This window comes from Stegodyphus dumicola, chromosome X2 (genome assembly GCF_044657685.1).
Source record: "Stegodyphus dumicola isolate Sdum_Otavi_A_Nest chromosome X2, ASM4465768v1".
Taxonomy (NCBI): Eukaryota; Metazoa; Arthropoda; class Arachnida; order Araneae; family Eresidae; genus Stegodyphus; species Stegodyphus dumicola.
This window is the reverse complement of record NC_140781.1, coordinates 74,601,486-74,614,947: the sequence shown is the minus strand read 5'-3', so window position 1 is coordinate 74,614,947 and position 13,462 is coordinate 74,601,486. Positions and strand designations below refer to the sequence as shown.

Here is a 13,462-nt window from a genome sequence, read left to right as displayed (position 1 = left end):
TAATATTCTGTTTAAAAAATGCCGGACGTGTTTAATAGCTAATTAAAAAACTCCATAATATTTTTGACTTGTGCTGCTTATAGTTACTTTTAAATTAAAATTACTTTTAGCTATGAATTTTTTATGTATGTTTCATGTATTATAAATTAAATTATTATTTTTGTACTATAAGTTTTCTATGTATTAATTACGTATTAAACGGCAAAATTCTATACTAACTCTTTCATTACTCATTTGAATATCACTGTGATTGCTTTCATTAACTTTTATTAAAATTCAAACACTGTTTACTTTAGTCAAAAATCAGTTTTCATTTATCTTTCATCTCTGTCAGCCGACAAATACTTGATTTTCTTTTTAATTCTTATTCAACTTTTATACCGAATAATTTCACTATTATTTTTCCACATACCTTCAAGCATATTCATTTCAGAATCTTAATTATTTTACTTTGACCTTCACCGAAAAACATGTACCTAGTTGATTTAAACTAAATTAATAAAGAGCAGCTTTTAATAATAAAACTTTTTATTCGTTCATTAAGGGATAAGCAGTTTGCCAATGAAACAATGGTGCTCGAATGGAAGAAAAAAAATCACATTTTAAATATTAAAAAAGCGAAATGTTTTTTTGATATGCCTTAATCATGAGTTGCTTAGACAATTCATTGACGATTAAATTGGCTTAGTGATTATATTCTAAAACATCATATATCAAGCTTTCCTATTCTTTTTAGTTTATTTTCGTTGATGAATAGGTTTATAAAACTGAAAAGACACCAAAATCTGGGTCTTGAATTACTTGAAATTACATTTTCACATAGACCCAAAAGCCAATTAAGGATTTTAAAATTTTATAAAATTTAAATATTTTTATTTATAACTATATATTTAACAATATAAAACTTATATTCAGTATATAGACGATATATGTATATTATAAAATTAGAGATTGTGTATCAATTCAAAACCATATACAAATTCCATTTCCAAGCAAATTTAAGCTCTAAAAATCACAAAAGGTCTGTTTAGTTTTACTTCAGTTTATACATTGTAAAATTACAAGTTAAGATGGCTAGATATCCATTTCTTAAATAATACATTAACTACAATACTGGACGGATAGTTAGTGAATATCATTCTCCCCTTTCTTTCAACAAATTCCACCTCTAAAGAAGACTATTACATGTTCTGCATCCATTGGTTCAGCTCGACCGCAGAAGATCTCTCTGAAAGAAAAACATTAGTTTACCAGACAGAATAGTGAAGGAATAACAGAAAGAAAGATAAATGGATTATACTACTGAAACCTGATTATCTGGAGTTCTTGCCGTTCTAATACGCAGAAGTTAAAGGGAAAACAAGCACTTAATAAATACATGTTTTATGAAAACTTATTTTAACAATTTTTATGTTAAATAATAGACATTTTCTCAGTTATCTTTCATTTTAAATAACTGATATTTTTATTGTATTTTTTATTACCAATATCGTTTCTAAGTTCCATAGTTTTAATTTTTTTTTTTTTTTTTTTTTTTTTTTTTTTTTTTTTTTTTTTTTTTCTGTCATGCAAAGTTGTCCTGCTGAGTGTTGTTAATACATATATAATTAATAACGTATTACTGATACTACAGCGATGTACGTGATAAATTTTATTTTCTTAAAAAGAAGAATTGCGCCAAAAGGCTTTAAGGTCAGCTTTGGTTAAAAACGACGATCTCTGTAATGTTACTCGGAAATAAAATAACAATAATATATCAACATTTTACATAATATGCTATTTTTATTCAATGTTGCGATTAAATCCGAAAAAGAATATTTGTTAAAAAAATCGAATTTATAAATTACCTAATTATTTTCTTTTTTAATCACAGCTTTATATTAGGATTTAAGCCCTGTTTAAAAAACTCTTAAGAGTTCATTACAATTATAGTTTGGCTTCTGCTTTAAAAAAATTGTCAAAATTCAAATTCTACAATATGTATAGGTTCTTGAACGCATCCAAACATGCTTTCGAATTTTAGGCTCATATTTCTAAGAAGGAAAAAAGGAATTCGCTTATCGTCACATTTTCACATAATGCATTCTATGTGAAAAATATTTAAGGTTCTAGAAACTGGTTACAGCTGAAAACATCGCAGCAAAAATATCGCGGACGAAAACGTCGCGGAGAAAACAACGCAAGGCGAAAACGTCGTGCTACAAAACATCGTGGGAAAAAACATCGCAAAGAGAAAACATCGTCTTCGAAAGTATCGTGGTAAAAAATAAAGTATCTACAAATCATCGCATGACGATAACATCGCAGACATGCTTTTTTCAGGCTTTAATAACTGTAAATAGATATTCCCATAATGATTTGCGAGTGCAAGATGGAAGGAAGGATAACTTTCATATTTTTTATTAACTAATAAATGTTTGCGGAGAAAATAAGAAGGAAACTTAAGCATAGAAAATTAATGCAACTTATAGCACTTAATAAAATTTTAAACCCACATAGTTAACTAACAAAAGCCATTAATAAATCATTTTTTATAAAGTTTTTACTGGTAATTTTTCACGAAAAGTATAATCTATAGGTTGCATTTAATCTTCTATGCTTAAGTTTCCTTCTTACTTTTTCAGCAAAAATGTATTGGTTAATAAAAAAATGTGAAAGTAAAAATTATCCTTCTTTACATCTTGCGCTCACAAATCATTATGGAAATATCACAAATCATTATGGGAATATCCATTTATTCTTATTAAAACCTGAAAAAAAAGCATGTCTGCGATGTTATCGTCATGCGATGATTTGTAGATACTTTATTTTTTACCACGATATTTTCGACGACGATGTTTTTAAACTGCGAAGTTTTTGAACCGCTTTATTTTCGACGACGATGTTTTGTGCCACGATGTTTTAGAACTGCCATGTTTTCTCTTTGCGATGTTTTCTCCCACGATGTTTTGTAGCACGACGTTTTCGCCTTGCGTTGTTTTCTCCCCGACGTTTCCGTCCGCGATGTTTTTGCTGCGATGTTATCGGCGGAACTATATTCAGTGATGATGAGACTTAGCGTCAACAATGAACAGACGCAAGAAGTCATTTACTGAGAATACCTAAGTTCAGAATAGTACTATATGGTGGTAATGGATCAGTTATTTTGCCTGATATATACTAATAAAAACATCGGAACACTATCCTGTGGAATTTGGTGCTAAATATTCTGTAACTGCTCAGCAAGTTTATGCGTACTGCATACTGAACGTAACTGGTGTCCTAATATGCCCCAATCATTTTCGACGAGGAACGATCCATTGGTCTGACAAGCTAAAGGATGATTGTGACAGAAAGGAGATATACACTAAAGAACGCAACTTGTGGTCAGAATATGTCTTCCAAGAGATGCCCCACATGCATAATAAAATACAGCATATCATTGATGAGTCGTCAAGCCATTAATATTTAGCAAAGTACCACTAAAGGCGACCGGGTATCATAGGCAGCGGCTTCTTATATGATAAGGGGCAAGTGTCGTGGTCGTATGCTACGCCACAATGACGTAGAATGAAGTGCAATACCAAAATAGGCGAATACTTTGATTTATCACTTAACATAATACGCTTCTAATCCGATGCATTCCAAGCTTCGCGAGGCGGCGATACCAGAGTAGGCACCGGTGGCCGACTTCCCTCAGTTAGTATTAAACGTCACAGCGAATACTGAAAATGAAGCTCAGGGTTCTGGCTGTCTTGTTGCAACGTGCTTTGTGACTCTACACATCCAAAAGTGGTGAATAAGAAATTCTGAATTTCAAATTATGAAGCTATCAGTGTACCTGCGGCAGTTCGTACTGACATGTGATCTTCCTGAGACATCAATAAATTGTCCTGCTATGTTTCCCGTTGTCCTCAAGGCGTTTGTAACTCCCTGCTGAAACCACTGAAAATTAGATGCTGTATGTGTCGTCACTCCGTCAACTGTATAGTTTTTATTGGATGCTTATTACTTATATTTCAACTGTATAGGGCCATTCCTCGGTATGACCAGTCTCTGAAAGCGGTGATGTTTCTCTCCACTGGGCTATAGTATGGAGTGAATCCTAGAATCATTCTCATTTGCTGAAGTAAACAATATTATCATACAAGTAGTCAAAACTGACAAAGCGGGCAATCAATATACCTTTTATATACTTTGGAATATGGGATTTCCATTTTAGACTCGTTCAAAAGATGTGTATCTTCTATCATTTAGTTCAAAAAGTATATGTATGTAAAAAATATCTGCCTTAAGATTCCTCTAGAGCAGGGATGCGTCAGCTACGGCCCGCGAATAGAATTTTAATTTGCCGGTCCGAAGCAAATTAAAAGAAATATATATTATATATCCATCTCCTTTTCTACTTTGTTTAAATATTATTTTTTTCTTCCTTTTTTTCAAAGGACTGGTGACATTTTTACTTTCTCTATTTTTGTTCCACAAAACATAAATTAACGGAAATAGCAAGCACAGATAGCTTTCAATCGGTAAAATGTTAAAAGCGAAACTTTTTTATTAGTTACAGCTGTAGATTGTCGCTAACAAATGGTTATCTCTTTCTCGAGGAGCAGACATATTGGAATCCAATATAGGTGAATTGGACCTCACATGTGGCAGACTGCACATTTTATGCTCCAGTCAGCGGCTTTTTCTTTTGCTGCGAGTTCTAATATCGTTGATTGCGTATGGAAAGATTGCAGACATATAGCATCATTGTGAATAGTGGTGAAATTATTAAAAGTATATCGTAGCTAGTGCTTGTTTGGGTTATTGGTAAAATATTTCAAACCCAAAATGGCTACTAAAAAACGTAAAGTTGATTCAGAGTGCCGTGCTTTTAATGATGAATGGACCTGGAAATATTTTTTTACAGTTGTAAAAGGCAAACCAGTGGTCTCATCTGCAATGAAGTTGTAACAGTCTTCAAAGAATATAACATTTCCCGTCATTTCACATCTAAGCATAAGAATTCCAATTACGATGCAATGTCCGAATATGAAAGAAAACAAAATGCAGAGAGTCTGTAAAAACTTTTCAGGCCGACAAAACTTTTCAAGAAGGTAAACAGTATCCAGATTTCAAGATTTCAGTACCATTAAAAAAGAATTGCTATTTTTACCATGCCTTTCAAGCTAAATTGTGAAGCAGTGAGGTCAGATTTGCAACTTGAATTAACTGAGTTGCAATCTAACAATCATCTCAAGCAGTTGTTTCTAAATATGCCAAAGTTAGAGTTTTACAAATCATTATCGAAAGTGAGTTTCCCAAATTTAATATCTCACGCCCAGAAAATCGGTGCTATGTTTGCTTCATCTTATATATGTGAACAAGTGTTTTCAACTGTGTACCTTAGAGAGAATTATTTCACAAGTAGACTGAGAGATGAGCATTTAGCCTCGTTCCTTAGAATCAGTACATCTCACTTCGAACCTCAATATAATGAACTTTTAAAAATGAAATAACAATTTCATTCATTCTATTAACATATTTTAATTGTATATTGGTTTTAAAATTTTAGAAAAATTTATCTTGGCCCGCGATTATTATTATTATTATTTTTTTTTTTTTTTTTTTTTTTTTTTCGATTTTTGACCCGCGACCGAAAACGTCACTACGACCGAAACTAGTGTGTGAAGATTCGTGAAGTATCTGAAAATACGTTGTATCCTTTATAAAATTTTTCAAGTAAACATTTTCTCAATTTTCTCTTATTTTGCCTATCAGACCTCCATATACCCAACACTTTTTCCTCCAGTAATGAAATATAAGTAATAAGCATCCAATAATTTTACCCTCACTTACCAATGGTCTCGGATTTAGTCCAAAAGGATGAGAGTTCTTCGTTCATGATCCACACAACAAAGTGCCGAAAAGGTTGTTGACATTCTTTATATTTACTTATAATTGATTGAAGGCATATTTCAGCAATAAACCATTCAGCAAGATCCCAGGATTACGAATTTTAGTTAACGACTTGTATCACACTTAAAAAGAGATTTTTAACTTAAGTAAATGAATTAAATCACATTTCAAATTGCATATAAATACCGTCACTAGTACATTAATTTTACGACTTTAGAATGATTGATTCTTTTTAAGCGATTCTAGTTTACTTTTCTTTAAAAAATAATAATTCATTTACTGTTATATTTAAAGCAAGTAAATTCTCATATTTAATATAAATTTTTATACAAATTTGTAAAATTATGAATATTTACTTATTAAAATGTGACACATTTAGTAATATTTGGGAATGGATTTATATGGATGCGTAATTAAGAATTCCCTCACACGAATTTTGCGATTCAGTGCATTTGAAAGAAAAACAGAGTTTGCAGTACATTATTATGTATAGTTTTGAAGCTCTGAAAGTGAAATTTCATGCAAAATTTTATTTTGATGGGAAGAATTACCTGTAGCTGGTTTCGAGATTGGTGATGCGAAAACTGTGCACTTGAATTGAAGGCACGTCCTCGCTCAGAGAACGTGGCCGTAATGGAGACCAGAGTGCGTCCACTCGTAATAAACGGCCGAGATTTCCAGAGCTGATCACAAACTCCAAGGCACTGTCACGTGAAAACACAACTGGTCTGAAATTTTAAAACATTACATTTCTGGTTACTTTCACATTAGGAGTAATCAATTTTAAATGCACAAAATAAAATAAATCTATGCTAAGCCTCCACTGCACTATAAGGTATATGGGCTACCAATTGTTTATCATGAGTTACCATGGTTTACTCTATTATAGTCAAGCAACTGAGAAAAAAGATATTGGGTGGAAAGCCGATTTTCAGAGGATCAGGTTATAAACTTAATATTATTAACCAGTTCTCATTAGTTTCTTTAATATGGAAATCTGCCTAAGGAGAGAGGTGCCTTCGTGGAGAACTTTCTAAGAAAAAATGGCTTGTATTTGCATTACACATGAAGAAAATCATGAAGCGAAACACTGCAATTACCCCCCCCCTTGCCTGGGATCGAACTGTCAGTATTCAGCAGCTTTAGTCCTTCGGCCACTGGTGAAATCCAGTTTTGATTAAAGTTGACTTATTTTGCTGTCGCTTAAGATTTCATATATATATAGGCACACTTGACAGAAGGTTGAGAAAATATCGGCTGAAAGAAGAGGTCAACAACAAATTTCAGACAAATACAAAACTGAAGACCTTATTGTAACTAATATTTGACTGTTATAAATTCAATCAGGTTTTCAACTTCCGTACCATTGACAGCGATAGAATCAGCATTAGAATTATATGAAAGAAGTTTTCAGGAGGTAAATACTAACTAGCTGTCGAAGAGTTTATAACATAGTGTGATAGAGATTACTAAAAATTGCCGTCCGACCCTTATAATTATTGAAATATTAGTTCGTTAGATGTCTGGAATATTTTAGTTATTAAAATTTCTGCCAAGTGAATTCTATGTTAACTTTCAGAATATAACTACAAATTCTACTTTAATAAAAGTTAAGATTGGTTGTATTTACTTTTGTAGCGTTCAGGTTTAATTTTATTTGCTTAGTAACTAACAGTTTACCCAATTCGCGTTAATTTTATCTAGATAAGTAAGTGAGTGAGTGAGTTCACCGCTATGATAGCTTCCGATCACGGACATGAACCAAACAGAATTATATACCATCACGGCGACGAAGACTCCAAAGTAACAAGGTTGACTAATACATACTAATAACAGTTTTTACATATTGATAACTGCAGGCACTAAGCGTTATTCTGGTTATCTGCTTTAAGTTCGGAACATTTGAAACATAATATTCTTCACGGTTGTTTCTACTTAGACAGTGTCTTGAGATTTTCTCTATTTTATCAAGGTCTACTCTGTTTTCGAGTGTGTTAAATGTCCACATTGCCCAGGCACAGTCCGCTGGTTTCTTCAAGTGCCAGGTTCTTGTATGTACACAATGGAAGTAATAATAATCCGCGTCGCCTTCCTATCCGCATTCGCAGAAAGGAGTATCCCTAATTCTAAATCTGTTCAAGTATACTGGGAATGATCCATGACCTGTCAAGAACTGTGTTAGGCTAGCACAGTGGGTCTTTATTTCCATGTTAACTTTTGGCAGTAAGCGAAATGTCCTTCGTCCTACCTCTGCCTCTGTCCATCTATTTTGCCAATTTTGTAGCACACTTGTCAAAGGTGTTCGCTTAATATGAGACCAAGGAAGTTTAGTTGGTCTTTCAAATATATCCGCGTAATTGGCTGCCTGCTTGGCCAGTAGGTCAGCGGCTTCATTGCCTTGAATCCCTGTGTGAGCGGTAACTCATTTTAAAGTGGGTCTTTGCGAAATAGGCATTGTCAGAAGCTGTTTCTGAATTCGGTATGCCAAAGGACTCCGGCTGTTTTGACTTGCGATAGCCGCCAGACTTGATGCCGAATCACTGAGTATGGAGAATTTCTCCTGTTGACATGTATTCGCATATCTAATTGCAGCACTGATAGCTAGAAGCTCTGCTTGGTATACCGAGTTGTTCAAGCCTAGTTTCCTTTTCCACTCGAATATTACAACGCCATTTTCCAGTCTACAGAAGGCGCTGCCCGTGCCGTTCTCAGTTTTGGAGCCATCTGTGAAAAGGTTATTACTGTTCCTCTGAATTGGTTGGCCGTTTATGCTGATACCGTCGGAGAGATTAAAAGTTGCTGGATGAAAGTTATTGTAGTTGTTTTGCTCCTCGTAGTCCGAGTGGTTATAAATATGACCACAGAGTGTTGAAGTTTGACCCAGCCTGGTAACCCTTACGATAGCTGCCTCCTTTTCTAGTATCAAATCTAGGGGAGGAATTCCTGCCAGTTGTTGTAGGGCTAGTGTTGACGTGGGACGGTAGGCCCTGCATACTTGACGTAGCTGCTGTCTCTGAACAGAGAGCGATCTTCTCATATGATAGGTAAGTTCACCACCCCAGATTGCTGCTCCGTAAGTTATTACTCTTTCTGTAATGGTTGTATGCCAAATGTTTAGTAGCTTAAATGAGATACCCCATTTATGTGAAGTCATACGTCTCATGTTGTTGCTTAGGATGCTAATTCGAGTTTTAAGATTCGTGACATGTGGCATCCAAGAAAATCTGTTGTCGAGTAATAGCCCAAGATATTTCAATTGGGGGAAACATTTTACCGGTATTCCATGGAGTTTAATGCTTGGATTGCGTCTAAGCTGCCTGTTGCGTCCTATGAATAAAGCTTTAGTTTTCTCTGCCAAAATCTGAAGCTTGTGTGCTCTGGCCCATTGGGAGAACAGATCAAGACAGTACTGAGATCTCATTTCGAAGTTACTCCTTCGTGCCACAACTAGCATAAAATCGTCCGCATAGGCTATGATTCGAGCGTATTATCTAGATAAGTATACGATGACTAAAATACTTTGACTATTAGGTCGCGTCGGTTACATGAAACTATGTCGCGTCGATTGCATCAAGGTGGCCCGTTTGCCCGACGACCTGTGCTTTGCGTTTCTTTGTTCCCATCGCATGTCAGAGCACGGCTAAACTAGGCCTGTGAATATCGCAGTTGGAGCAGTGGGGACACGTACTCATTACGGCTGAATAGTTTTTGTTTCATTCCGTGTTTTGCCATGTTTCTTATTTTTTTAGGACTTTGTATAAAACCAACATGAAGTATTTGCAACTACCAACAACGTTTCCCCACACTAGCCAAGTTAATATTTACTCAGACCAAAGCTTCTTCCTGTCCTCAGACATTACTTCCGGTAAATGTTGTAAATTTCATTGTAAAGTTCGGCATAAACTTGACAGCTCCTTTTTTGAAAAGCTATAGATCTGCGACATCATTTTAAAGGGTAAGTTACAAAATACTGGGTATTTATGAGAAAAACTTCCCCGATATATGAATCCCTAACGGCCTACCCGCTCAACCAATCAAAATGAAATTTCATATATTGTTAATTGGAGGTATGCGCTCGAGATTTTGATTTAAAACAGAGCAGCTCTCCCGGTTACGGTTCCAGTGAAACAATTTCAAAATTTTCGAATAGCAACATCCACTTTTTTCCTGCGCAAATTCCTCAGGGCACTGAAAAACAATAAATGGCGTATGATAAATATTACCGGCGTAAAACGTTTGCCAAGAAGAGCATTGTTAAGTAGCAATGACAACGTAAGAGAAGAAAGGGAAAAACCTTTTACAGGGATTGCAAGTTTTCAACGTGTCTATCTTCGCAGACGATAACGAACTGCATACGGAAGATTGTTGACAATAATGACGAACGTAACGTCGCAGAAGGAATCTCTATAAATTGACATTTTACGGCATCTTTAAATTCTGATAAATATCGTAGATTTCATGTGCACACCTTAGATTACAAATAATCCCAGAACGAGAATCCATCGGATTAAGGTCGGGTGATCACGATGGCCACGAAATTACATAGTTACAGAAAATGATTCTATCTCCAAAGTACTGCCGCAGCAGTTGCCGAACACATTTTGCGACGAGTGGAGGAGAACCATCTAGCATCCATACAATGTCATTAGCGACATTCCACTGCTTCAATTCTGGAATTACGTAATTCTGCACCATTGCTGTATACCGAGCACTTGTGATGAAGCACATTTAAAACGTGTGAAAATGGCAACTTCGAAGAAATGTGTGTTTGCGATGCCGCAACGCACAGCCACTTTAGCTTCGTATAAAAGCGGTGGTAGCATGTCGTGAGGATTTTCATCTACCCAGTAAACCCATTTCTTGGAGTTTACGTTCCCTAGTAAAGGAGAAATGTGCTTCATCCGTCTATAATATCCAGCGGCCATCTGCTATTTTCATCATATCTAATGAGGAAAAAATTCGCTAAGTGAACCCGCTATTGCTCGTCTCCAACTTGCAACATCTGTATGCAGTGAAATCGATAAGGAAACAACTGCAGAACAGAGAGCAGAAACTTGAGGATTGTGGTTTTCGGTACATACAAATTGCGGGCAAAACTTCTTGCAGTCTGCAATGGATCTGCAGTAACCGTATTATGCACTTCCGCAACAGTTTCAACAGGAGCACATGGTCGTCCGGATCACGGTCTCTCATATGTGCATCCCGTTTCTTCAAATTTTTTTACCAAATTACGTACAGCTTTTACGGGACATGGGCCTCGTCACAGCAAATTCCGCCGATTTGACTCGCGGTAGCATTGATCTCGAGGTACTCCCCCCATCGGTAGCATTTTCCACATTCAGCTAAAACTGCTTTATCAATTCACCTCGTTGTTTCCCTGTAAGTGTCATCTTGTTAGCACGTTCGAACACCCGTTTGAAGAAACAGTTTCCCACAATGTTATTGAAGGTTTTCCACAAGTAGTGGATTGGTGCTTCTACTTTCTGTCCCTTGAATTAAGCAAAATGCGTCAGTGACCCTTTTCTCTTTTGTATTTGGTCTCTTACAATGCATTTAGCATTTTACGCCATAAGGTCTGCACTTCTTTGTTAGCATTTTACGCCAGCGGATTTCGGCATGCAGGTATTGCTCCAACGCCATTTATAACTTTTCAATGAGCTGATTAATTTGCGAAGGAAAGAGTGGGTGTTGCCATTCGAAAGTTTCGGAATTTTTTCGCTGTAACCGGAATTGTGAGAGCTTATTTTACATTATCACACTCTAGAGCACACACACCTTCAAATAATATTTGAAATTTCATTTCGATTGGTTCAGCGGATAGGCCGCTAAGGATACATTTATAGGCGAAATAATTTTAGTTTCCCCAGTGTGTGACAGTTTTACTCAAGACAGAATTGCAGGAAACACATATTTAAGTAATTGATTAGTGATTTAAAAGAAACGAACTGCAGCTTTGATATTTTAACATGTTTTCGATTCTTTAAATAAAGTATACTTTTAAAGATGCACTTTCAGTGTGTGTTTTGAAGTTCACATTAAAATCTCTTTATAGATTAATTTAAAAGTCAAACAACAAAACATCACTTTATATATTAATTTAGAAGTTAAACAACAAAACATCTTTTTATATGTTTCATAATATTCAACAAACTATACAACAAACACTAAAAGAAGTGTCAAACCGGCAAAAAGGAAATATTTATGAATTAAAACTTCGTGGTGATTTTTCATAATTAATTTCTAATGTAATAGTTCCTTTCACATTGTTATTTCAGGTAACACGTTATTTGCATCCTATAGTATACTCACTTAGGCGTGGCTTGAAGTAGAGCTGTGCGGCCTTTTGTTCCGGTTAATCTTACGAATAACAGTCCTGTTTCATTTCTATACCTTCGAGAATCTTCTTTACCAGAAAGTAGCACATTTACATGATAGTGATAACCTGATATAAAAGTATAAAAAAAGACATCTAAATTAGTTTCATTTATTTTAAGTAAAAGTAAGATACACTGAACACACTAAGATTTCAACTCATTATTTTTCTTTTTCTACATGGAACACGAGCTACCTGCTAATATTTTATGGAGTGAAATTTTTCAAGATAAACAGAAATCATTTTTCAAGCTGTTATAATTCTAAAAATTCAACGATAGCTACATTATCTAATTACGATTCTTAGAAACTAATTTGTTCATGCAATATATCCTAAGTTCCTAGTGATTCTAGACAATTTTCGATCAAAAAATTTCTTCTGCTTTTGTCTAGGCACAAAATATAATGATATTTAGTTCAGTTTAATATGGAAAGGAACAAAGAAGCCCATATAAAATAAGAATGGATTTTATCTCTAACACAGGAATTACAATGGATTTTCAGTTATCAACACAAACACCTTGCACCACAGACTTAGATGCATGAGGCTCATATCGGAGCAGGAAAGATAAAAAATAAACAGTGTGTCTTCCTGAATTCGAACTCCAGACTTTATGATTTCTAGCCAGACATGCTTCCAATTACACCTCTAAGCCATGTGGCAAGGAAACAGAAAATTCCTTATGCAATATAGTGGTTAATTACTGTTAATACGAACTTCAGGCTACGAGTTCCAGTCCTGCACAAGGCTTGGTTGTTTTGCGAGTTAGATTTCTCTGTCTTGTGGTGTTCACGGTTGCGACGCACCCTGAGTAACGCTCTCCGTCATGAAATTGCTAAATGTCCAATTGGTTAGTCTGTTCGCGGGGAGCAAATGTCTAGTCATTTGAGAGGGAGGGGAAATAGCTAACATGTAGTCATAAGGAACGTTCTCATTTTCCTGTGCGTGCTGTTGGGGTATAACTGGTAGCATGTCCGGTTAACAATCGGAAGATCCGGAGCTAATATTCATGACGCCTTAGAACTGTAATAAATTCAGATCTTTGATTTCCTTTTACTGAGAATAGCTAAGGTACTGATTATCTTTTGCTTGCCTAATAATTTTTGGAGAGGGTTATTTAATTTATTTTTTAGTTCTGATGATATTTCTTAGTTCTAAAAATGATTATACAACTGCTGATGTATTTTAATTAGTTTTTTCTTGGTA

General features: G+C 35.1%; 1 protein-coding gene across 1 annotated transcript in view; it reads right to left on the bottom strand.

The window, feature by feature from the left end:
• Positions 1-851: 851 nt before the first annotated feature.
• The window catches only part of LOC118199159 (inactive pancreatic lipase-related protein 1-like), a 94,364-nt gene continuing 81,753 nt past the window's right edge, over positions 852-13,462 (bottom strand). The window contains exons 8-10 of the mRNA XM_035370965.2: positions 12,193-12,325; positions 6,435-6,611; positions 852-1,228 (exon numbers count right to left, since the gene is read on the bottom strand). Of these exons, the coding sequence (XP_035226856.1) occupies positions 1,153-1,228; positions 6,435-6,611; positions 12,193-12,325 (386 nt within the window). The 3' untranslated portion in view covers positions 852-1,152. The remainder of the gene's footprint in view (positions 1,229-6,434; positions 6,612-12,192; positions 12,326-13,462) is intronic.